The 25,169-nt window shown below is 39.0% G+C and overlaps 2 protein-coding genes across 65 annotated transcripts in view; both read left to right on the plus strand.

Annotated features, from left to right (window-relative positions):
* The window catches only part of GPHN (gephyrin), a 562,862-nt gene extending 546,119 nt beyond the window's left edge, over nt 1-16,743 (plus strand). For all 46 annotated transcript variants that reach the window (XM_023627936.2, XM_023627927.2, XM_070249606.1 and 43 more), the window contains 2 exons: nt 14,617-14,713; nt 15,758-16,743. In XM_023627936.2, coding sequence (XP_023483704.1) covers nt 14,617-14,713; nt 15,758-15,891 — 231 coding nt within the window. In that variant the 3' untranslated portion in view covers nt 15,892-16,743. The remainder of the gene's footprint in view (nt 1-14,616; nt 14,714-15,757) is intronic.
* A 6,490-nt stretch (nt 16,744-23,233) lies between these two features.
* Nucleotides 23,234-25,169, plus strand: part of GARIN2 (golgi associated RAB2 interactor family member 2) — a 38,544-nt gene continuing 36,608 nt past the window's right edge. For 8 of the 19 annotated variants that reach the window (XR_002803497.2, XR_002803498.2, XM_023627938.2 and 5 more), the window contains exon 1: nt 23,263-23,426. The gene's annotated coding sequence lies outside the window, so the exon portion shown is untranslated. Of the gene's footprint in view, nt 23,427-25,169 lie in introns of all 19 variants that reach the window. The other 11 variants (XR_011432047.1, XR_011432048.1, XM_023627948.2 and 8 more) reach the window with 5 other exon arrangements.

Here is a 25,169-nt window from a genome sequence, read left to right on the forward strand (position 1 = left end):
GTTCATCACGCTGCTCACTCCTGTCAGGTCCTGGAATTGAGAACTGGTCTAAGAATCAAACTCCTTTCTCTCTCACACAGAGCAGTGTTACTGGGACTGTGAGGATGGGTCATCAGTATGCTTAGCTGTTTGCTTCTTTTGTTTTTAACTCCCAAAATCACCCTCACACCTTTACTGGCATAACTGCCACTTTAGAACATAACCTTATTCACTTCCTTGAAACATAGTAAAACTTATTGTCTCTATTTCTGACCACCCAAGATGCAGCTTATAAATGTTCTCCAAAATGGTTGCCACAGTCACAACCTCTCCCAATTCTTGCTGCTTTCAGGAGTGAAGTGGATGTTAAATGCTGGTGTTGGTAACTCATACTGCTGGACTCTGATGTAGCTGTCCTATGAGTAGGGCAGTGCTGCATTGTTTTAAAAGGTCTGCACAAAACATGCCATCCTTTTATATCAACACATTCTGAAGAGCAACAGTTTAAAATAAGCCCTTGCCTCCTTAAAATAAGGAGACTGGGAAGATGTTGGCATAGGAGGACTCTGAATTCACCTCCTCCCACGGGCACAACAAATTTACAAGTACCTATAGAACAGTTCCCTCTGAGAGAGAACCAGAAACTGGATAAAAAGGACTCCCACAACAAGGGACAACACTGACAGAGGCAGAAGAGGCAAAAATACCTTTCTGCTGAGGAAAAAAACACATTCTACCCACAGCACTTCACACCCAGGAGCAGTCGTAAGGTTATTATATATGAACCTCATGATAATCACAAACCAGAAACCCATAATAAATATACAAAAAATTAAGAAAAAGGAACCCAGACATAATACTAAAGAAAGCCATCAAATCACAAGGGAAGAGAGCAAGAGAATAAGAAAGGAACAGAGAAGAACTACTAAAACACCCAGAAAAAAAGTAATAAAATGGCAATAGGTCCATACTTATCAGTAGCTACTTTATATGTCAATGGACTAAATGCTACAATCAAAAGACATAGGGTGACTGAATGGATAAAAAAAAATAAGACCCATATATATGCTGCATGCAAGAGACACACTTCAGACCTAAAGACACTCACAAACTGAAAGTGAAGGGATGGAAAAGGATACTCCATGCATATGGCAATGAAAAGAAAGCTGAGGTAGCAAACTTGTATCAAACAAAATAGACTTTAAAACAAAAGCTGTAACAAGAGACAAAGAAGGGCAGCACGTACTGATAAAGGGAACAATCAAACAAGAGGATATCACATTTATGAATATCTATGCACCAAACATAGGAGCACCTAAATATATAAAGTAATTATTAACAGATGTAAAAAGAGGAATAGACAAGAGGAACGGCGTCAGTAACATGTCAGAGTCAGCTGTTCCCTTTGTCTCTCCCACTTCTAACTACAACTAAATGGACATTCATTGATCAGCAGAGGATACACACACAGCACCTCAACACACCTGAGAGACCCATGCTGCTATACGTCTGAAGGTAGATGGACTACCCCTGGGGAGGTGGTGCAGATAGCTGAGAATTCTCCGGCCCCAGGCAACCCAGTACCTGCATGCGACTGCTTCCCCAGCTGAAGCACTCATAGCACCACTGCAGTCCCAAAGGTGGGCGTGCACCTTGGTGTGACTGTGGAAACAGGTGATGGCAGCCCTGAGCCCCAGCATGATTGCACTTTGGTCCAGTGGGAAAGCCCACAGTCCCACCATGGCCCCAGGGAGTGTCTCTGGCTCACACCGAGTGAGGAGGCCCCACATACCAAGGACAAAGGTTTCTGTGACCTAGGAGCAGACGGCGGCACAGCTGCAAGTCTGGGCAAACAAGCCCCTGGCTACTTCGAACGCCCAAAGTCCTGCTGCAGTCATGAAGAAGGAGTGCAACTTGACAGGACATGGGAGCAGCCAGCAGCAGCCCTGAGCCCCTGTGTGATGACTCTCTCAACCAGTGGGAGAGTCCACAATCCCACTGCTGTCCCAGGGAGCAGCTCTGGCTCAGACCCAGCAGGGAGGCCCCACCCACCAAGCACAACAGCTGGTACAACCTAGGACCAGATGGCAGCAGAGCTTTTGAGTCCAGGCAAATTAGCTCCCAGCTGCAGCAAATGCCCATCATATCTCTGTGGTCCCGAAGAGGGTAGGGCATCAGGGCAGGACTGTGGGAGCAGGTGGCAGCAGCCTGGAGCCCCCACATTATTGTTCTCCCAGTTGGTGGGAGACCTCAAAGGGCCACTGTGATCCCAAGGAGTGGCCCAGGCTTGGACAGGCACAGCTGATGGGGATTTTGGCTGACTCAGATTACCCAGCTCCCCCCAGTGGTGGCAGGTGGAAGCTGCGACCAAATTCTATCTCTATGCAAAGGCACAAATCTATGCTGTCAAGCAGTATGAAAAAATACATTAAATCTCCAGAACAGAAGAAAAGTGACAAGTACCCAGAAATCAGTCCAGAAGACACAGGAATCTATAACCTGAATGACAGAGAATTAAAAATAGTTATCATTTAAAAACTCAAGGAGTTAAAAGAGAATGCAGAAAGAAAATTCAAGGAGTTTGGGAGCTACTTCGCAAAAGAGATTGAGACTATACAGAAGAACCAATCAGAAATTTGGAGATGAAAAACACAATGGATGAGATAAAGAAAAATCTGGACTCCCTGAACAGTAGAGCTGATATTATGGAGGACAGAATTAGCAGTTTGCAGGACAGAAATATAGAAATGCTTCAGATAGAGGAGAGAGAACTAAGATTAAAAAGAAACGAAGAAATTCTCTGAGAAACAACCAACTCACTTAGGAAATGCAACGTAAGGATTATAGATATTACAGAGGGTGAAGAGAAGGAGAATGGAGCAGAAAGCTTATTCAAAGAATTAATAGCAGAGAATTTCCCAAACTTGGGTAAGGAGATGGAAGTACACGTGACAGAAGCAATATATCTCCAAAATATATCAGTGTAAAAAGACCTTCTCCAAGGCATGTAGTAGTAAAGCTGGCAAAAGTCATTGATAAAGAAAAAATATTGAGGGAAGCAAGGCAGGAGAAAATAATGTACAAAGGAACCCCTATCAGGCTTTCAGCAGATTTCTCAGCAGTAACCTTACAGGCTAGGAGACAGTGGAATGATATATTCAAAATTCTGAAAGACAAAAACCTAACCAAGAATACTCTGTCCAGTAAAAATATCCTTCAGATATGATGGAGAAATAAAAACTTTCCCAGATGAAAAAAACAAAGTTAAGGGAGTCCATCACACAAGACACCTCCTATAAGAAATCCTCAAGAAGGCCCTCATACCAGAAAAAAGAAAGAAAGAAAGGGGTTACAAAACTCTGAGCAAGGAGATAAATAGATAGACAAAATCAGAAAATTTCATCTCTCTATCAGAACAGGTTAGCAAATAATTATAACACTAAAGATGAAGGGAAGGAAAACACCAAAAATAAATATAATCTTGTCATTTCAACCACAAACTAACAACACAAGATGGAATAAGATGTGACGGTAACAACTTAGAAGGGGAAAAGGAGAGGGATGGAACTGGCTTAGTCTAAGGAAATAAGAGGCTATCAGAAAATAGACTCTCTCATCTATGAGAGTTTTTTATACACATCTCATGGTAACCACTCAACAAATAATTAGAACAGAGACACAGATGATGAATAAGGAGAAAACTAAGAAAACCAGCATAGAAAATGACCTAACTGAATTGGTAGTCCAGAATACACGGGACAGGAAACAAAGGAAATGCAGAAGAACTGGAAACTGAGAGAGAAAATGGCAGCATTAGGCCCTCATATATCAATAATCACTCTAAATGTAAATGGATTGAATTCTCCAATCAAAAGACACAGATTGGTAGGATGTATTAAAAAACAAGACCCAACAATATGCTTCTTCCAAGAAATAGATCTCAGCTCCAAAGACAAACAGGTTCAGAGTGAAGGGATGGAAGACAATACTCCAAGCTAATGGCAAACAAAAGAAAGCAGGCATTGCCAAACTTATATCAGACAAAGTAGACTTCAAGACAAAAAAGTTCATAATGATAAAAGGGACACTCCACCAAGATGACAAATACACTTATAAATATGTATGCACCCAACACAGAAGTGTGAAAGTACCTAAAGCAACTATTAACAAACCTAAAAAGAGATGTTAACAACACAATAATAGTAAGAGACCTCAGCATCCCACTTACACCAATGTATAGATCATCCAGACAGAAAGTCAACAAGGAAATTGTGGAATTAAGCACAAAACTAGACCAGATAACCATAATACATATATCTATAGAACACTCCATCCAAAGACAGCAGATGACACATTCTTCTCAAGTGTGCATGAAACATTCTCAAGGATAGACCATATGTTGGGAAACAAGGCAAGCCTCAATAAATTTAAGAAGATTGAAATAATATCAAGCACCTTTTTGACCATAATGCTATGAAACTAGAAATCAACTACAAGAAGAAAACTGGGAAAAGAACAAGGATATGGAGACTAAATAACATGATACAGAACAATCAATGGATCATTGAAGAAATTAAATCAGAAATCAAAAACTATCTGGAAACAAATAAAAATGAAACCACACCATGCTAACTCACATGGGATGCAGCAAAAGCAGTCCTAAGATGGAAATTCATTGCAATACAGGCTCACCTTAACAAACAAGAAAAATCTCAAATAAAGAATCTCAAACTACACCTAACAGAATTAGAAAAAGGAGAACAAACGAAGCCCAAAGTCAGCAGAAGAAGGGAAATAATAAAAATTACAGCAGAAATAAATGAGATTGAAACACAAAAGACAGTAGAAAAGATCAATGAAACACAGAGCTGATTCTTTGAGAAGATAAAATTGACAAGCCTTTAGCCAGACTCACTATGAAAAAAAGAGAAAAGGCTCACCTAAATAAAATTTAGAAATGAAAGAGGAGAAATTACAATGGATACCAAAGAAATACAAAAGATTATAAGATAATACTATGAAAAACTATATGCCAACAAATTGGACAATCTAGAAGAAATGGATAAATTCTTAGACTCTTACAACCTCCCAAAACTGAATCAAGAGGAAATGGACAATCTGAATAGACCAATCACAAGTAGAGATTGAAACAGTAATCAAAAACCTCCCAAAAAATAAAAGTCCAGGACCAGATGGCTTCTCTAGAGAATTCTACCAAACATTCAAAGAAGATTTATTACCTGTCCTTCTCAAACTATTCCAAAAAGTTGAAGAAGACAGAACACTTCCTAACACAAGCCAACATGACCCGGATACCAAAGCCAGACAAGGATAACACAAAGAAAGAAAATTACAGGCCAGTATTGCTGATGAACATAGATGCAAAAATCCTCAACAAAATATTCACAAACCAAGTATAGCATTACATTAAAAGGTTCATACACCATGATCAAGTTGGATTAATACCAGGGACGAGGGACATTTCAACATCTGAAAATCAATCAGTGTGATATACCACATTAACAAAATGAGGAACAAAAACTGCATGATCATCTCAATAGATGCAGAGAAAGCATTTGACAAGATCTAAAATCCATTTATGATAAAAACTCTCAATAAAATGGATATAGAAAGAAAGTATCTCAACATAATAAAGGTCATATGTGACAAACCCACAGCTAATATCACACTCAATGGTGAAAAACTGAAAGCTATCCTTTAGGAACAGGAACCACACAAGGATGCCCACTTTCACCACTCTTATTTAACATAGTATAGGAAGTCCTAACCAGAGGAATGAGGCAAGAAAAAGAAATAAAGGGGATCAAAATTGGAAAGGAAGAAGTAAAACTGCCACTATTTGCAGATGACATGATTTTATATATAGAAACCCCTGAAGAATCCACCAAAAAACTATTAGAAATAATAAATAAATACAGTAAAGTTGCAGGATACAAAATCAACATACAAAAATCAGTTTCAGGGAGCGGGCCCCATGCCAAGTGGTGAAGTTCGCGCGCTCCACTGTGGTGGCCCGGGGTTTTGCCAGTTTGGATCCTGGGCGTGGACATGGCACTGCTCATCGAGGCATGCTGAGGCAGCATCCCACGTGCCACAACTAGAAGGACCCACAACTAAAAATATACAACTATGCACAAGGGGGCTTTGGGGAGAAAAAGGAAAAATAAACTCTTTAAGAAAAAAAATCAGTTTCATTTATGGGGCCCCTTGGTGGCATAGTGGTTAAATTTGCGTGCTCTGCATTGGCAGCCTGGGGTTTGCAGGTTCAAATCCTGGGCACAGACCTACACGCTGCTCATCAAGCCATGCTGTGGCAGCATCCCACGTACAAAATAGAGGAAGATTGGTACAGATTACAAAAGTTTGCTCAGGGAGAATCCTTCTCACCAAAAAAAAAAAAATCAGTTTAATTTCTATCCACTAACAAGGAAATAGCAGAAAGAGAAATTAAGAATACAATCCCATTTATAATCACACACAAAAAATTAAATACCTGGAATAAATTTGACCAAAGAGGTGAAAGGCTTGTACACTGAAAACTATAAAACATTGTCGAAAAGAAGATGACGCAAAGAAATGGAAAGATATTCTTGCTCATAATTGGAAGCATTAACATAGTTAAAATGTTCATACTTCCTAAAGCATTCTGCAGATTCAATGCAATCCTTATCAAAATCTCAACAACATTTTTCACAGAACTAGAACAAAGACTCCTAAAATTTGTATGGAACAATAAAAGACCCCGAATAGCCAGAAGATCCTGAGAAAAAAGAACAAAGCTGGAGGTATCACAATCCCTCATTTAAAAATATTCTACAAAGCTATAGTAATCAAAACAGCATGGTACTGGCACAAAGACAGACACACAGACCGACAGAACAGAATCCAGAGCCCAGAAATAAAGCCACACATCTATGGACAGCTAATTTTTGACAAGGGAGCCAAGAACATACAATGGAGAAAGGAAAATCTCTTCAATAAATGGTGTTAGGAAAACTGGACAGTGACGTGCAAAAGAATGAAAGTAGACCGTTACCTTACACCATACACGTAAAATTAACTCAAAATGGATTAAAGACTTAAACGTAAGACCTGAAACCATAAAACTTCTAGTAGAAAACATAGGCAGTGCACTCTTCGACATTGGTCTTAGCACCATCTTTTCGATTATTATGTCTCACCAGGCAAGAGAAACAAACGAAAAAATAAACAAATAGGACTCTATCAGACTAAAAAGCTCTTCTGCACAGCAAAGGAAACCATGAATACGGGCCAGCCTGGTGGCACAGCAGTTTGGTCCGCACCTTCCACTTCAGCAGCCTGGGGATCACCAGTTCAGATCCCGGGTGCAGACCTATGCACCACTTGTCAAACAATGCTGTGGCAGGCGTCCCACATCTAAAGTAGAGGAAGATGGGCATGGATGTTAGCTCAGGGCCAGTCTTCCTCAGCAAAAAGAGTAGGATTGGGGGCAGATGTTAGCTCGGGGCTAATCTGCCTCAAAAAAAAAAAAAAGGAAACCATGATCAAAATGAAAAGACAATCTAACAGTTGGGAGAAGATATGTGCAAACCATATATCTGATAAGGGGTTAATATCCAAAATATATAAAAGAACTCATACGTCTCAACAACAAAAAGACAACACACTTAGACAATGGGCAAAATACCTGAACAGACATTTCTCCAAAGAAGATATACAGATGGCCAACAGGTACCTGAAAAGATGTTCAACATCAAATTTGGGAACTAGGATCTACTCTGCTGATTCCACTATCCATCCAGTTTGCCCCCACCTACAGTGACTAAAGTTGTAATTTTTTCAAATTTCAGTGTGTTTCCTGCAGTTTTTCAAGATCTTAAGATTGGCCATGCAGAGCCAATCCCAATCTACTCTCAGTTCCCATCCAGCTAGTTGCTCTGAAAGTGGTGCATCTTTTTTCGCTGAAGTAGCTCAGTAGCCTGAGGGTTATACTAGATCTGAAGGGTTAACAGGATAGGGTAGAAAGATGAGGGACTCCTGGAATCTCTGGTCACTCTGATCTTCAGCCTTATTCTAATGTCTATTCTTCGGACACAATCTTCTTTTCTTTGGTGCTCTCTTGCCTTTAGCTACTTTCTCTACTGTGTATGCTATGATCACTTTTACAATATTTAGAGTGGTGGTAATGTGTTTGAGAGTCATAATTTATATTAAAAATTTGTTGGACTTTTAAATACATTTTTCAAATAAAGTTTAAGCAAAAAAGACGTTCAGTATCACTAATTATTAAGGAAAAGTAAATCAAAACTACAATGAGATTTCACCTCACAGTCATCAGAATAGCTATAATTAACAAGACAAGAAATAACAAATATTGGAGAGGATGTGGAGAAGGGCTACTCTCATACACTGCTGCTGGGAATGAACACTGGTGAAGCCGCTGTGGGAAGCAGTATGGAGATTCCTCAAAAAATTAAGAACAGAACTACCATGTGATCCAGCTATTCCACTGCTGGCTATTCATCCAAAGAACACGAAGACATGAATGTGTAAAGATATATTCACCCCTGTGTTTATTGCAGCATTATTCATAATAGTCACGACTTGGAAACAACCTAAGTGCCGGTCAATGGATGAATAGATAAAGGAGACATGGTATATATACACAGTGGAATACTACTCAGCTAGAAATAAGATGGAATCGTCCCATTTATGACAACATGGATGCACCTTGAGGGTATTACGCTAAGCAAAAATAGCCAGACAGAGAAAGACAAACACTGTATGATTTCATTCATATGTGGAAGATAAACACACAGATAAGGAGAACAGATTGGTGGTTATCAGAGGGCAAGAGGGTAGGGGGAGGGCAAAGGGGTAAAGGGGCACGTATATGTGGTGATGGATGGAAACTAGACTATTGGTGGTGAACATGATGCAGTCTATACAGAAACTGAAATATAGTGATGTACACCTGAAATTTACGCAATGTTATAAGCCTGTATGACCTCAATAAAATAATTTTTTAAATAATAATAAAATAAACACTTGCCCTATTTCCTTAGTCAGTTATGGTTGAAGTTGAAATACTTCTGATTTTCAGTAGACAATCAGAAATATAATCCTAGCAATTCACTGAATAGAATTATTGACCTAATATTCCCACAAAAGGTCATCCTGTCATGTGTTTCCTTAATATTCCATCAAAGCACCCTATACTGTTTGTTTTTCTCAACTTATTTCTCTAGAAACATGCCTGAGGTATCTCCTATTAGTATTAACAGCCCACCTCAAGCAGTGATTAAGAGAAGGCAAAGGGAAAATACTTTCATCTCCCATGGAACCAAATCAGCGTGTCCTGGGAGAGTGTGAACATGTTGGAACTCTACTGGACTGTTCTAATTTGTCCACCTTCCCTCTTCCCTTGAGCGTTATTGTCCTGTATACTATAAGAACTTGATGAATGCTTTCTGACTGATGTCATAAACAGTAAAATACAAAGCATTTCAACAAAATGTGTACATTGTTTGAAAATTGCTACTGTGGTTGCAACTGTGGAGAGAAATGTGATTGTTTATTGTGACAAGATCAGTCGTTGATCATCAAAAGAGATTATTAGATGCCTGTTATATGAGAATATTATGGTCTATGGATTAAAGAACAGATATTGAAAATGATAGTACTGTTAATGATTTATAAGAAATTAAATCAGTTTTAACTTCTTACTAGGAAATGAAAAATATAACTAGGTTATAGAAACTTTTGAAAAATGAATTTGAAATTGATCCATACCAGCGTGTGCAAGGATTTTAAAGCTATGTGATAAATTTTAGAGAGATGATTTATAGGGTGTATAAACTCAAGGACCTCTCTGGTAGGTTAATGAAATCAGTGCCTAATAACTTCTATAGCACTTTTTTTAAAAGTTAGTATAAAACTCCTTTAACCACTCTTTGGAAGCTTTGACCAGACCTGAGAAGTGTCCAAGTCCCCAGCACCAACCAGGGCCTTGAGCCTGTCGTGTTGGGCCTCCACCCAAATAGAATCCCCTTTGGTCATCTGTTTTCTCACAAACTCCCTTCTCCAGTCTGTGCAGCTCTTGGTTGCAGCCTATTCCCCTGAATCTTCTGGAGCTTTCACCTTCTCCTCATTACCACCATCAAACCTTCCAAAGACGTTCAGGTCTGTGGCAATTACCTAATAATCTTCCTCTCTATCTCACCTCTTACCATCAATTGCTTTATTTTCATAATTCTAAATACCGTTATATCTCCCTCAGCAATTCACATGAGCATCCTTCTCAATACCCTGAACTGCTCCACCTCAAAAATCACCAACTCTAGTAGGCAATTTAGGAACACTGGCAAGTTACCTATCAGTAGATATAAAAGAGTGTAGACACTCCTTAACCCCTACCCCTGTCCCTCAGTCCATAAACCCCTTTGGCTTTACCATTTTCCTCGTCCAGCCTAAATCCTGTGGTGTGGCGCTGCAACTTCTTTCCAACACCCTCAACTATTTTTGCCTCTTCTTCCTTCCACTGTAACCCACTCTTGAGAATTCACAAACTTGGATCCATCCTCCCTTCTTTGTCTTTCACTTTTATTCCCAGGCCTCTAAGCACAACTAGGGAAGAGTATACAACCTTCTGAGTTATCACTTCCAATTTACAGATCTCAGCAGGGACCAACATTCCCCTTGGCAATCCTTTTATATCCTATGGATCTGCTTCTTCATTCCTTGCTGCAGTCTTCCAGATCTTCCCCCTTCTCCTAAAGCCCCCTTCACCATTTATATCCCCTGAGTTTTATAGCCAAATAAGCCTAGGTTTGAATGATGGCTCCAGCATTTACTTGAATATAACCTTTGGCATATTTAATGGATTCTCTTCTTCTAATCTTGCCTCCTCTTAGATCCCTTTTCTAACTCTAATCGTGTATCTCCATTAAAATCCTTCACTGCTTCCCATGCCCACAGGGTTAAATCCAAACTGCTCAAGTGAGCATAGGATGCCCTCCATCCCAAGGTCTGTTTTCCTCTCCATGTTCATCTGCTTCCCATCCTGCTCTCTGACCATACCAAGCTATTTACTGCTTCCAGAATGAACATAAGATCCCCTGCCTATACCTGTGTTTACTCCTCTTCCTAGAAGGTTCTCCCCTAACCACCACCATCTCCTTTCTCAACTTGGAAAATTCCTTAGTCATAAGACTCCGGCCTCATGTCCCCTGTGAAGCCTTTCTCAGTGTCCCTAAGAAGGGTTGATTACTTACTTCTTTGTGCCCTTTTATACCATGTAAACAGTTCTCTGATAATATTATTACTCTGTATTTGCAATTAATTATTTACTCTTATTTGAGACTTCTTTGAGGTCCCTTCTCTATAAAATGGGCAGGACAAAGAAGAAGGACAAAATGTTATTCCTTTTTTTTTAATTAACAAATTTTATTTTTTAGAGCACATTATAGGTTCACAGCAAAATTAAGCATAAAGTATAGAGAGTTCCCACGCATCCCGTCCTCACACACACACAACTTCCTCCATTATTGACATCCTGAGCCAGAACATTTGTTACCATCAATGAACCTGCATTGACACATCATCATCCAAAGTCCATAGTTTACATTAGGGTTCACTCTTGATGTTGTATATTCTGTGATTGTGGACAAATGTATAATTACATGTACCCACCATTGTAGTTTCATACAGAGTAGTTTCACTGCCCTAAAAACCCTCTCTGCTCTGCCTGTTCATCTCCCTCCCTGCTAACCCTTGATCTTTTTACTGTCTCCATAGTTTTGCCTGTTCCAGAATGTCCTATAGTTAGAATTATAACGGTGTGTAGCCTTTTCAGATTGGCTTCTTTCACTTTGTAATATACATGTAAGCTTCCTTCCTGTCTTTTAATGGCTTGATAGTTCATTTATTTTTAGTGCTGTATAATATTCCATTGTCTGGATGTACCACAGTTTATCCATTCTCCTACTGCAAGACATCATGGTTGCTTCCAAGGTTTGGAAATTATGAATAAAGCTGCTGTAAACATCCATGTGCAGGTTTTTGTGTAGACATAAATTTTCAGTTCACTTGGGTAAATACCAAGGCATGCAATTGCTGGATTGCATGGTAAGAATATGTTTAATTTTGTAAGAAACTGCCAAACTGTCTTCCAAAGTGGCTGTACCATTTTGCATTCCCACCAGCAATAAGCAGGAGTTCCTGTTCTTCCACATTCTCACCAGGATCTGTTGTGGCCAGGTTTTGGATTTTGGCCTTTCTAGTAGGTATTTAGTGATAGCTCATTGTTGTTTTAATTTGCAGTTCTCTAATGATGTATGATGTTGAACATCTTTTCATATGTTACTTGCCATTTGGTATCTTCTTTGGTGAGGTATCTGTTCGGGTCTTTTGCCCATTTTTTAATCAGGTTGTTTGTTTTCTTACTGTTGAGTTTTAAGAATTCTTTGTGTATTTTGGATAACAGGCCTTTATCAGATATATCTTTTGCAAATATTTCCTCCCAGTCTGCGGCTTAGCTTCTCATTCTGTTGACCTTTTTTTTCCCTAATTCTCTCCCTTAGACATTTACATGTAGAACATACTATATAATACTGTACCAAATAATGCAGTTTTATCTCTTAAGTGACTACTATTCCAGAGAAATATTCAAAGAAAAGAGAGGAAATAGTCCTAGTCCACAGCCCACTACCGAATTTTGAATGAATAAAAGTAGTAATCAGATGTGAAACATCAACCATTTGCAATACTTTTTTACCAAAAAATGTGTCTACATTTATTCATGGTGTATCATTCTTGTAAGCATTGACGCTCATAGCAAAGAGCATCAATGCTCATAGCAAAGAGGTGCTTTCTTAAGCTAAGTGATACTAGAACTATAGTGTCAGTACAGCTAAATATATTGATTAATAAAGTATTTTGCATTTCAGTAAAATACTCTAAAAATCTAATCAATTTCATCTCTTGCTGCAAAAGGAACAGCAGTTTAATAGAGGCTAGGAAGAAATTTCGTTCACTTCAATTTGATGCAATTCATTCTTGTTTCTTAAATTAACATTAATATCTTCCTTTAAAACAAACAGTCCCATTTTGTAGATGAACAAACAGGTGTAGGACCAGTTAGCAGTAAAGCTGGGAGTAGAACCTACGTGTCAGACATCAACACACTCCAGAATTTATTCCACTGTACTGCCAACCAGTGCCATTGCTAGGGGGAAAAACCTTGCTTAAGCACTTAGCAAATAACACGGCTATATGAAGAGCTCTTGTAATTTAGTTCTGGAGAACACACATACACAGAGAGAGAGGTCAAGAGACAGAGATTTTTGCCCTTGGGTAAGCACAAAAGAATTCAGAAATAATGCAAGTTACCCCCTAGAAGATCTGACTGTAAACAAAAGCAATATCAAGTGAAAGAGCTGCGTGTGATTTAATCAAGGAAAAACACCCTAGAATAGAATTTTTTTTCTGTATTCCAGAGGAAAATCATGGATTGTCAGAGTGAATAATTAGAATGTTTAAAAACATAGGAACTAGAATGGATTGGAGATACTTACTTGAATTAAAATTTCCAGAATATTCAGATTTTAATTGTATCATTCAATCTATGCAATATCTGTTTTAGTTGAATAAAGGTTTCTAGACCATTTTAAGGTAGAGTAACTTAAATGATTATTGTGCTAATGGAAAATGTTAATTCTCAAACACTGGAACCAGTCTTGTTTTCACTAATCTTTGATGGGCTATAATTCATAATCATGTGCTATAAACTTTTCAAGGAATACCTCTTAAGCACTTGTTACCAACACATTATCACTTTAATTTATCAGATTTGAGGATGAATTTAATGATATAAATTAAAAAAACAGTGACTCCAGGTTGAAGGTTGTTGATTGGTCATTCTGTGTCACATGTGTGAACTGAAGTTGCTATGTTAGAAAGGATTTTATCCTTGTTAGAAAGATATGAAAGATGCCATTTCATAACAAAGTCTCATTCAGAGGAATTCTTTTAGGACCAGACATGGCTAAACCAAAATCATATACCTTATAGAAGAGACTGCTTTTATTTGCCTTAATGAAATTGTATATCAGTGTTGGGATACTAGGGGAATATTCAAGAGAAAAAGAAAGTCACTGTCCCTTTTTATGCTGAAGGCAGGTGTGTGAATGGGTAACTGAATAGCGCCTCAGTAAACATTTAATGAATGGACAGACAGACAGACATACAAATAAATGTATGTCAAGCTCATTTGTTTGTTTAGGTCTACCTCCTTCATTTTCAGTGTTAAAATGTCTGCTTGAATTTCTCATTTCATAGGTCAGAGGTATCTGTCCTCATAAACTATAAAATAGACTTCAAAAATAGACCCTGTCTTTTTCGTCTGTCCTTTCCCCTCTAAGAATACCAACTTCTTAGTCTTCTTTTCTCTTTTCACCAGAGCAGCCCAGCCTCTGGACTTTCTGCATTAAGAACATAAGGTGGCAGTGATGAAAACAGCAGAATGCCAGGATATTTCCCATGTCCCCTGTATTCTTTGTACAACCTCCACCACCCTATAGTTTTAAGAGATCATCAGGTGATCAACTTTGTTTTCTTTTCCTCTTTATTCTCTAGTTATCATGTGATGTAAAACTGGATCCTCGTCCAGAATACCATCGGTGTATACTGACTTGGCATCACCAAGAACCACTGCCTTGGGCACAGAGTACAGGTTAGTCATTCACAACTGCAGTTGTCTCTATGCACCCATCCTGTTCAAACACAAATTTATATATAACCTCCTTCCTTGGTCTACCTCATTTTATAATTATCGTACATTTTCCTTTTTGAAAGATTAGATGAGTTTAGTTATTCCATGGAGCCATATTTTCTAGATAAATATTTGAAATACAAATCTAGAATTACGGAAGATTTTAATCTATTTGTTCAAACAGTAAGTTCTGAGCATAACTTTGGTTATAGGAAAAGGAAGGGACTGTGGCTATGCCTCCCTGAAATATGAGATTAAAGCCCAGTTAGGATGTGATTCTCTGTAGCATCTACTGTGCCCTAGCTATTGGTAAATTTTAAAGACTGAGAAATCAATATTGATAACTCAGAGTTCTCTAGGTAACTCCTCTAGACTTTAAACTTTTATCCCCAACTTCTTTAGTCATACTTTACTTAAGTTTTGGTGCAACTCCAGAAAAATTGTATCACACTTTGAACAAAGGTCCTATCCAGTACAGGCATCAGCTAACACAGTGACTAAGTCCATGGGCTTTGCCATCAGAGACTTGCATGAAAATTGGCCACCAACTAGTTAGTAGGACCCTAGGCAAGTTACTAACCACTTTTGAGTCTTGAGAGAATTAAATAAGATAGTTAAATAAACGGCCTACCGCCTTGTCTGGTACTTAGTAAATACTAGAGAAATGGTAGCTGCTGCTGCTCTTATCATTATTATTTTAATAGGTTTTAAAAGCTTGTCTTTGCAGACACACATTACATTGGAGCCTGACTCGAGAATTTCTGTGACATTTTGCATAATTTTATAAAATCTTGGTTTTATTCCTTTAAGCAATAATTTCTAATGTTTATTTTTTAAGTTCAGTGAGAAGGTGGTAGGATGCAGTAGCAAAGCCACCTGAAAAAGGTACTGGAAGTCTGATCATCTCTCTTCCTCGTGAAGACCTGTATTTCTGTTCATCAGGGCTCCAGATGTGTATGTGCACTGTGATGCTCGTGCGTCTGTAAAGAGAGTATTTCTTTCTAGGTAATCAGATGAGCAGCCGTCTGATGAGCATGCGCAGCGCCAACGGATTGTTGATGCTACCTCCAAAGACAGAGCAGTATGTGGAGCTCCACAAGGGCGAGGTGGTGGACGTCATGGTCATTGGACGGCTATGATGGTCACCGGCAGCAGAAAGCTTTGATGCATGTCCACATATCATTGACTGTATCCTGTAATATGCAACGGCACAGCTAGTTTTTCTGATTTGGATAAAAGTTGATCTGTATAGTTAACACCTTGAACTATATTTCAAAAGAATTTAAATACCTTTTAAAGAAAAAAACACCTAAAAAAAGTCTTAACAGACAACTCTATTCTGATTATATCAAAGCAAATTTTTCCTTTCTTGCAATTGCTTTGTGTGTTCAATGCTAGGTCTGATAGCGATAGCTTTTGGTAGACAGCAGTAGGTGCCTGCAGAACTTGTGTTTTTCTCATCTTTAAAATACAACTACTTATGCTCTTAAATCAAGGCTGTCTGCTTATTTATACTAGCGTAAGCAACACTTGGATTTCCCTTCTTAGTACGCTTCATAACCGCTTTACAGAGAGCTTTTGCTTGTTCTTTCTCATGTGTCTCGTGTTTATGTGCACAGTGCCAACAGAAGAGTGACCGGGGGCCCTGCTCTGCCTCAAGGAGCACCGTCCCCTGCAGAACGGCCGGGGGTCTCACCCTGCAGCCTCGTGGCACAGTACTCTTGGGCAGTAACTGGATACCTTTTATTTGAACAAACAAACTGGGGGAAATAATGCTTCCTTAAGTGCTGACAGCCTTTTTAATCAATTCATTTAAAATTGTACAGAAAAAAAATCAAAGACTGATCTTGTACAGATATTAGTGTTACCAGCATTCATGTGGAAATCAAGAGCAAAGAAAAAATAATGTTAAACAACTCTGTACCATAACATTTTCTGTAATGATACTGAAACTTAATGAATAAAAAAAATCCTTGATCATTATTTAAAAATCTGTTGTGTTGGCCTGGTTATTAAAAAAGAGAAGATTGTCGTACTGTTCTGATGGAGTTCCACCTGGATGAAAGGAACAGTTAAGATTAGCAAGGGTAAGTGATAGAAAGGAGATTTCAAATGTGATGTAACTGTGCTTTGCTATAGCATTGTGATCTATAGCATTGTGAGAAAACAGATTAGAAAGTAGGAGAGAACCTTCAGTTGATCTGGTTTTTCCAGTCGTAGCTGAAGAAAAGCAAGCAAATTTAGAGGAAAGAGAGTTGATAATTTAGGGGAAAAACTATAATTTTTATTTTAGATGCCATAAAACAAATTTCAAACCTCTACAGTTCTTTGGAATGGAAGGAAGAAAAAGGAGTGAACCAGAAAATTGCAGATGACTACCTGGATATTTTTTGATCATGTTAGAAAGGAAATGAGAAATTAGAGAAATCTGTACTAAACATAGAAAATACAGCAATTGAAATATACTCTATCTACAGTGGTTCCTTTAATAAAAACTTAGGGGAACTTTTGAAATGGAGGTAACAGGGGACATTAAATTTGCTATAAAATATACTTAGTAAAGTAAACAACAAAAATTGGCCTACTAGTAAACAAGGTGCCAAATGATGGCAGTGGATAAAGCCAAGTCCTAAACAACAAATATTTTATACTGATACTTGATATTTCCAGATTGAAAATAAAATGTTATATATTTTAAATTTCTTACATTTGCAATTACAGGAGATAAAGTTAATTAATAGAGATCAAACAAAAAATCATGCAAAGAGTTCTTTACCTACATTCATTCAAAAAATATTAAGCATCTACGATGTACTTGGATACAGGGTACATTGAGAGTTACTGTTTACAAAGATGAATAGAAGTAGTAGCTGACATTACACTTCATCAAGGGAGATAACAAAAACACGTGCAAGTAACCAAAACATTTGATGTTTGATATTTGGTAGTGCACAGTAGAGTGTGTAAAATGTGATAAACACTGTAACTCAAATTTAAAGAGTTGGAGGAGTTCAAATGAGAACCTCCTACAAGGTAAGATTTCAAGGGGTAAGATGGCCTTTTAGTGGGTCTTGAAGCAAGGGTAGAATTTTAAAGATGATGCAGGAAGAGGGGTATTCCAGAAACAGAATTATGAACAATTAATAATAATTACTTCTATTTTAGAATGTATGCTCCACGAGGGCAAGGGAGAATGCTCTGGCAGCATTGAGTAGGATAGATTGGATCGGGGAGGAACTGGAGTGAGGTACCAGTTAAGAAGTGATCTTGGTTGTTAGGTGAGAGGTGATGACAGCCTTAACCAGAGGGGTGGAGGCGATGGCGATGGGAAGGTCGTGACAGATGATTGTGCCTTTGGACATAAAGAATAGAAAGAAGTTTACAACTGATTTCAAGTTTTGTAAAGGAAGTTTGAGGAGTAAGAGATGATTCAGTCTTTAGTTTTAGCTGACTGAGGAAACGTTAAACGATTAGCAAAAAAAGGGAAGTCAGAAAAACGGATTTTGTGGAGGAGCTGATGAGTTTGGAGGTGTGTTTGAGATGCCACAGGAATACTAAGGTGGACATGTCCTGTTGGCATTTGAAAGGATAGGTTAGGAGTTCACAGAAGAGATACTTGCTGGATATATCCTTGGGGATCATTCACATAAAGGTGGCATGGATGGGAAGATTATCAAGGAAGGGCTTGCCAAGAGAAGAGGATGGGCCTTGGGGAGCGCCTTATTTTGAAATGTTGGAGGGAAAAGGCCATGAATGGAATGAAAGGAAGAGCAGTTTATAGAAGAGAAAAAACAGGGTACTGCAGTATCCCCAAAACCAAGGAGGAGAGTTTCAAGAAGGAAGGATAACCAATTTCAAAAAGAAATATCAAGAAAGATAAAAGCTCAAAAAGATTGGCTTATTAGGCAATCATTTGTGAGCTGCAAGAGTGCAATTTCGGGAGTGGGTTGAGGGTAAAAGCCAGATTGCAAAATAGAAACCATGAATATGAATTCTTTGGAACCTGTGCATGAGAAAAGAAAGGAGAGTAGCTTGAACCAATAACAAGGTGGAGGAAAGATTTTTGTTTGTGGGTTTTAAGAAAGGAGAAAAGATAGTAGTAGGGAGATTGAAAATGAAACAGTAAGATTCCAGACGGAGAAAGAAGAGGAAGGAAGGGCTGGATTTAAGGGCCCTGATGGCCCAATTAGCCTGGAGAAGAAAAGGAACATTTTTCCTTCTGAGTTAGAAAAGGGAAAAATATGAACAAATTTGAAGTAGATACAAGGAAAACAATTTAAAATTTAAGGTTCAATGAAATGGTTCTACTTGACACAGTGGAAGTTAATGTCATCTAATCTTTTGAATATATTTGACAAATTATTTTAGAATTACACAGATATGACATATTATACAATCCTTTATTTAAGTATCAACTACTAAGACAAAAGACTATGGAAGATGTTTTCAGATTCTTGCTTATACCTGTGTGGAAGTGAAGCATTTCTTTTTTAACCTACTTTTTGGTTGTATATTTTGATTTTTCAAACCATATCACACAATGAAAAAAACAACATAAGCAGATCAAGTTTACCAAGTAAATTCTGTTAAGTAATTTACATGCTACAGCAAGTGGATTCTTCAGATGGCTTTCATTTTTTAAATTATTTGCTAACCAAGGAAACTTTGTGGATCTAACCCTTAAACCAACTCTTGATCTGCATGAAACCCTAAAAGGTAAGTCTTTGTCATTCCTAATTAGAGAAAGTGGAGATTTATGTAAGTGTAGAAATCAAATGAACCATCTATCTTGTTATTCCAGTGATGATGGATCTAAGTTAAATAGTGCATTGCATTCTTGCATCCTCATAAGAAGGATTAAACTCAACTCTCTATAACGTAGTTAGATCATTACAGAGTTCATCAATTACTTGGCCTAGAACTGGAAGGTTAAAGAATTGCTCAATTCTGGCCACTTTGTGTGGTTGGTTTTCAATATTTCTCCTGTAGTCTTTTGTAATAACTCAATGATTTATTTAACAAGCATTTATTAAGTTCCTACAGTATGCCACGCTCCATGCTAGGCACCAAGGATACAATGATGAATGAGATAATGAGTCTGATATCCAAGTGGAGAAGATAGATTATGAGAAAGCAAAAAAAAAAAATTTTTTTTGAAATATAAATTATGAAAAGTCTATGAAGAAAATCCACTGATATGTTAGAGAGTAACTGGTTGAAAGCCTAAATCATACTCGGTTGTTGTGTCAGGTCCAGCCATTTAAAAAGGTGGAAATTGCACTAAAAGGCTTTAATGTAGGAATAAGGTAAATAGGTGTTGGAGACCTGGAAAAGCACAAAGGAAACACTGAGACGTCAGAGATATTAACGAAAGGAAGCAACTACCACAACTAGGGCCAGGGAGGCAGGAGGAAGAGGTTAGAGTAATAAGAATCTGGAAGCTCAGAGGTCAAACCCTTTGGAGCTAGAACTCAATCTTTAGCTGCTGATTCTGAGAGTGCCGCAAAAAAAAAAAAAAAAAATGGAGGCCAGAACCAGTTGCTGTTGCCAGGGTGACCCTGACAGAGACAGGAAGCAAACAGGAAGGAGCACAAGTTGTTTCCGTCCCTCTGCTTCCAAAGCTCCCTGTAGTCTAATGCAACCTATTGTTGACCTCAACAGGAAGCCGCCTGTGAAAGAAATGTGGTTCCAGCCCCAGCATCACACGTGGAATGCCGTGGTGGATGTGGAGCTGAGAGACAATCACTTGTCAGGTGAGGGAGGAAGGGCTCTCTAAACAGGTGACATTTGTACTCAGATCTGAAGAATGAAGATAAACGCATGTTAAGAATTGAGAGAAGAAAATTTCAGACAGAGGAAAGGGGTTCAAGAATACAGTATTAGAAAGGAGGCAGAAGCATGATGAGGGAGAGGGAAGTGGTCTGAGGTATAGTTAGAACTGAAGCCAGGCTGGAGCCTGGTCATGCCCACAAATGCACACTTGCTCTTGGTTGTAATACTAAAGACACACACATGGCCCTTGGGATTTATGTCAAATATTCTAAGAGCATTGGGAAGCCACCGAAGGTTTAAGAAAAAAAAATCTGTTTACTACACCTATTGAATATAAGGCGCCATGCTAGACAAGCGTTCCTGCAAACAAGGACCTCGTTCTCTGTGCCTCCTATACCTGCTCCTCTGCCTGTATTTTGTCTCCGGGTTAATGACATCACCATTTACCCAGTTTCCCAAACCAGAAACCTGAGTAGTTCTTTCTTCTCATCCCCACGTCCAGTTAGTCATCAAATTCTGTCAAGTCTGCTAATAGTTCCTAAATCAGCCCTTTCTTTTCTATTCCCACTGCTACTACCTTGGTCTTTGTGCCTCCAGAATTGCCCTCCCCAAAGCCATCCTTCATGCTGCCACCAGAGTGCTCAATCTCCCCGTGCGGAAAGTCTCCGTTAGCAAACCACTGCAGCAGATGGGGCCCAAGCCCCTCCCTCCTCCAACTTCATTTTTTTCCCCCTCCAACTTAATGTAACACCAGACCATTTGCAGTTACCCCTTCAAACCATCTCATTTTATGCCTCAGCACCTTTGCTCAGGCTGGCTAATTGTTCAAGATTTAGCTTGGGCATGAACTCCTCCAGGAACACTTCCCTAAATCCCCACTTATCACTGCATCTCATTGGAATAATCTGGGTACATGACACCTCTTCCACTTGATGGTAAGTCCTTGGGGGCAGAGACTGTTCATTTTTGTAGCCCCAGCATGGCATGGTGCCCAGTAAATTGTAGGTACTCATTACTGAACTGACCAAGAGAATCCACCTGGTATAGCGCTCACCAGAGAGCCAGAGACAGAACCTGGCAGAATACCTTCATAGCCCAAGCTCGGAACATGCAGCAGAGAGCACCCCATGCAGGCATGAGCAAGCGGGCACTTCTCATTAGGGATGAGGACAGGGCTAAGTGCTTATGGACCTCACTTCAACAAAGCGCCTCAAACTTTGACTTGTGGCATCATCTTCAAATGAGTTATGCTAATGTTTTTATATTCTGCTCATGCTTAAAAACATTACTATTTTAAAGGTAAATATTTAAAATATACCATAATTTTTTTTATGTCTTTCTTTTGTTATTTCTTTACCTTTTAACATACGAGTAGCCTCAAAAAAATGGAAGTGAGGTAATACCAAAGAGTTTCTTCAAAGTAGGTCACAATTAAATTAATAGCCTCCACACGGAAGACATGAGCTCAGATTTATGCAAAAACATTCCCGGTCCTGAGGCAGGAAGAACAGAAACATGATAAATGGTGATCATGCAGTAAACATGCTGAGTGAAGACATGGGTGATAGAAATCTAGTCAGTGGGACTCATATGACTAGAGGAAGAATTTGTCCATCCGAAAGGGGGCATTCCGGAGAGAAGACGAGAGAGTCAAAATAACAGGCAACCTTTTGAGCTCGCACGTGGAGAGGCGAGCCTGCCCTCGCCGGCAGACTGAGCCAGTTGTATGCAGAGAACTATCACCAGCGCCTGTCGCCATGAAACATCCCAAGTTGTACATCCGGCCTTCAACTCTGCTTCTGGGAAAACTGCCTGATATGCTTCCTCAGTCTCCATGACACCAACACCTGGTCCCAAATGGAAATGACCGTTCTTGAGGAAATAGGAACACTATCATCCTCTGAAAAACTCAGATAGTTCATGCTTATTCTGAGAGACCAAATGTTCTCTGGGCCCTGTCAGAAGCAAGTGTTTGAGTCAGGAATATGGTGACCCAAATGAAGTGAATTCACCAAGGTCTTGCCCTCCAGGCCTGAGTGGTCAGTTAGTGTCCGCTTGTGCCCTTCCATGCTTATGAGAAGGTGAGGAGGTAGCTGGACAGGTGGGTGCCTGCAGCACTCAATGAAAATACAAAGGTGAAGGAGGATGATAGGATCGGGGTGGCGGGGAAGCGCCTCACCGCACAGCAAGGCGAGGACGCGTGCTAACCGCGTGTCCTCAAGAGAGAGGCGAGCTTCCGAGAGAAGCCATGCATTTGTTTATCTTTATTCATTCATGCAACAAACAATTACTGAGTGCCCACGATAGCATGTGTCCAGAACACACCAGATGCTGGAGGTGTGAAGATAAAGAGGCTACATTCTTTCGAAGTTTTTCTTCACAGAAGCTCATGGTGACTTAAGTATGTTTAAGTCTCTGAAAGTTGAGATACAGGGAAACTGAATGATAAATTATCAGTTGAACGATAAACGATACAAAGTGTTTTCAACGTTCTCAGTGAGACATCTTTTCCATGGTGATTCTACTGCTAACTTGACTTTTCTCTCCAGGGAAGCCTCTGAAAACAACACGCCACAGCCAGAGCTACCATTGCTAAGCCGTCTGAGCTCTCGGGAATGCGGGCAACCCTCCGTCTCAGGGGCTGACCTTTGGGGCCCCTGCCCAGTGTTCCTCTCTTACCTCAGAGACTGTGTCCGCTCATTATGATGCAGGAGCAGGAGAACAATGCCCAGAGCAACGGGCTTCCTGTGCTGCTTTTACCAAGCGGTTAGCTGCCTGCCCAGTAGACACAACTACCTTCTGCCTAAGACATGTGAAAAGAGTTGGACACTTGCTATTTGGAGACTGTTCTCCTAACAGACATCCAGGAGATCTCCAGAGATCTGTTTGAGCCTCATTCTATGTAAGTGACTGTCCAGTTACTGCAATTTTGGTGCGAACCTGAGGGAGAGGAAATGAACAGTTCAATGAATTCTAATAATCCGAGGGGAGAATGTCTATTCTCTATTCTCTTTCCATCTTCTCTTTTCCTTCTAGTTTCATTTCTTGCACCACAAGCAGAACAAGGAGGAAAGCTCAGAGAATTAACACCTGGTTACTGAATTTTTCTTAAAAATAATTTCATTGAGTGTTAGAGTTTGAAATGAAAGCAAGTTTTCTAGATTATTTTTAAATTTTGATTTTTCAAACTGTTAGCCCAGATTTCTTCCATAAGTGACTGAGAATTGAATTTATGGGAAGATGGTCATTTTTAATTATTTAAATGGGAGATAAGATCCAGAACACAGGGCTTTTCTGTTCAAAGCTGAAAGGTTAGCTGGGGGCCCCACTGTCAAGAGAAAGGGGCCATGACAGTCAGCCTTCTCAAAAGTGCAGCCAGAATTGCAACCTAGAACTGTGATAGACCAATCCTAAAAATATGTTTCTTAGTGTGTTAAGAATCTTAGAAAAAATCATCCAGGTAAAGACTATGCTTCAACGTTCTGTGAAGAACTAACCTCACAGCACCAGGTATCACCGAGAGTAGCTTTGAGTGATGGGGAAACACCAGCACTTAAGAGCTGTCATGTAATTACAGATGAGAAATAACACACACAAGAGAAAGAGACAACAAGAGAATCTAGGTGGTCGGTATATGGGTGCTCACTACAGAATTCTTTCAACTTTGCTGTAGGTTTGAAAATTTTTTGTAATAAACTATCAGTGGGAAAGGACCACATGGGAATGGTAAATAGCAAACACTTATAGAGAACATTTTAAGGGCATTTTTAAACACCCCTCTGAATTAAGTAGTTAGAAAGGCCGATGAAAACAGTTCCACACTCGCCCCCTCCCCCTCCCAAATTCCATTAAAACTCAAGCTGTCAAGGTTCCAAAAAATTCCCGTTGACCGCATTTATTCCTGCGAAAATAAAGACATCCCGCCACCACCAAAGGGAGACATAAGTGCACTATTCTTGTTTCTCATTTGTACTGATTAAGAATTTATCTGTGGTCATGATGAAAATGTTCTAAAGTTAGATTATGGTTATGGTTGCATAATTCTGTAAATTACACTAAAAATCATTGAATCGTACACTTGAAACAAGTGAAGTTGATGGTGTGTAGATTATATCTCACTAAAGCTATACTAAAAACTGATAACAGAACACAGGAACTTATCAGAGTGAAAACCTTGAATTATCTACTGCTTTTTAAGAGAAAATCATTTCTCAAACATTAGCGTAACTATTGGGCACAATTAATTTTGGTACATATTACAAGAGACTGTAATGTTCCAAATAGGTCTGCACCCTGATTGGTATAACTGCTATTTTTAAAAATATTTAATGTTATGAGAAGATATTAATATATATTGCATGCAATACATATTGCCTATATATTACATATAGCAATTTGTAAAACTGGAAAGACATATATGTACCAACACTGTCTCCAGGTATTGAGGGTAAACCTAGTAAATAGTTAATTTAACAACTGATCCTACCTTTTGGATCATTGACAAAATGTGTGGTGTTGCATGTGGCCCAAATTCATTTCACAGAATAATTCCTATGTCTTAAGAGCAGTCTCAACTTATTAACCAGGATAATTGGAGAGGTTGTGGGGGTTTGCAGTGTACAGATTGATAACCTTAAATCACAGC

This window comes from Equus caballus, chromosome 24 (assembly GCF_041296265.1).
Source record: "Equus caballus isolate H_3958 breed thoroughbred chromosome 24, TB-T2T, whole genome shotgun sequence".
In the NCBI taxonomy this organism is placed as follows: Eukaryota; Metazoa; Chordata; class Mammalia; order Perissodactyla; family Equidae; genus Equus; species Equus caballus.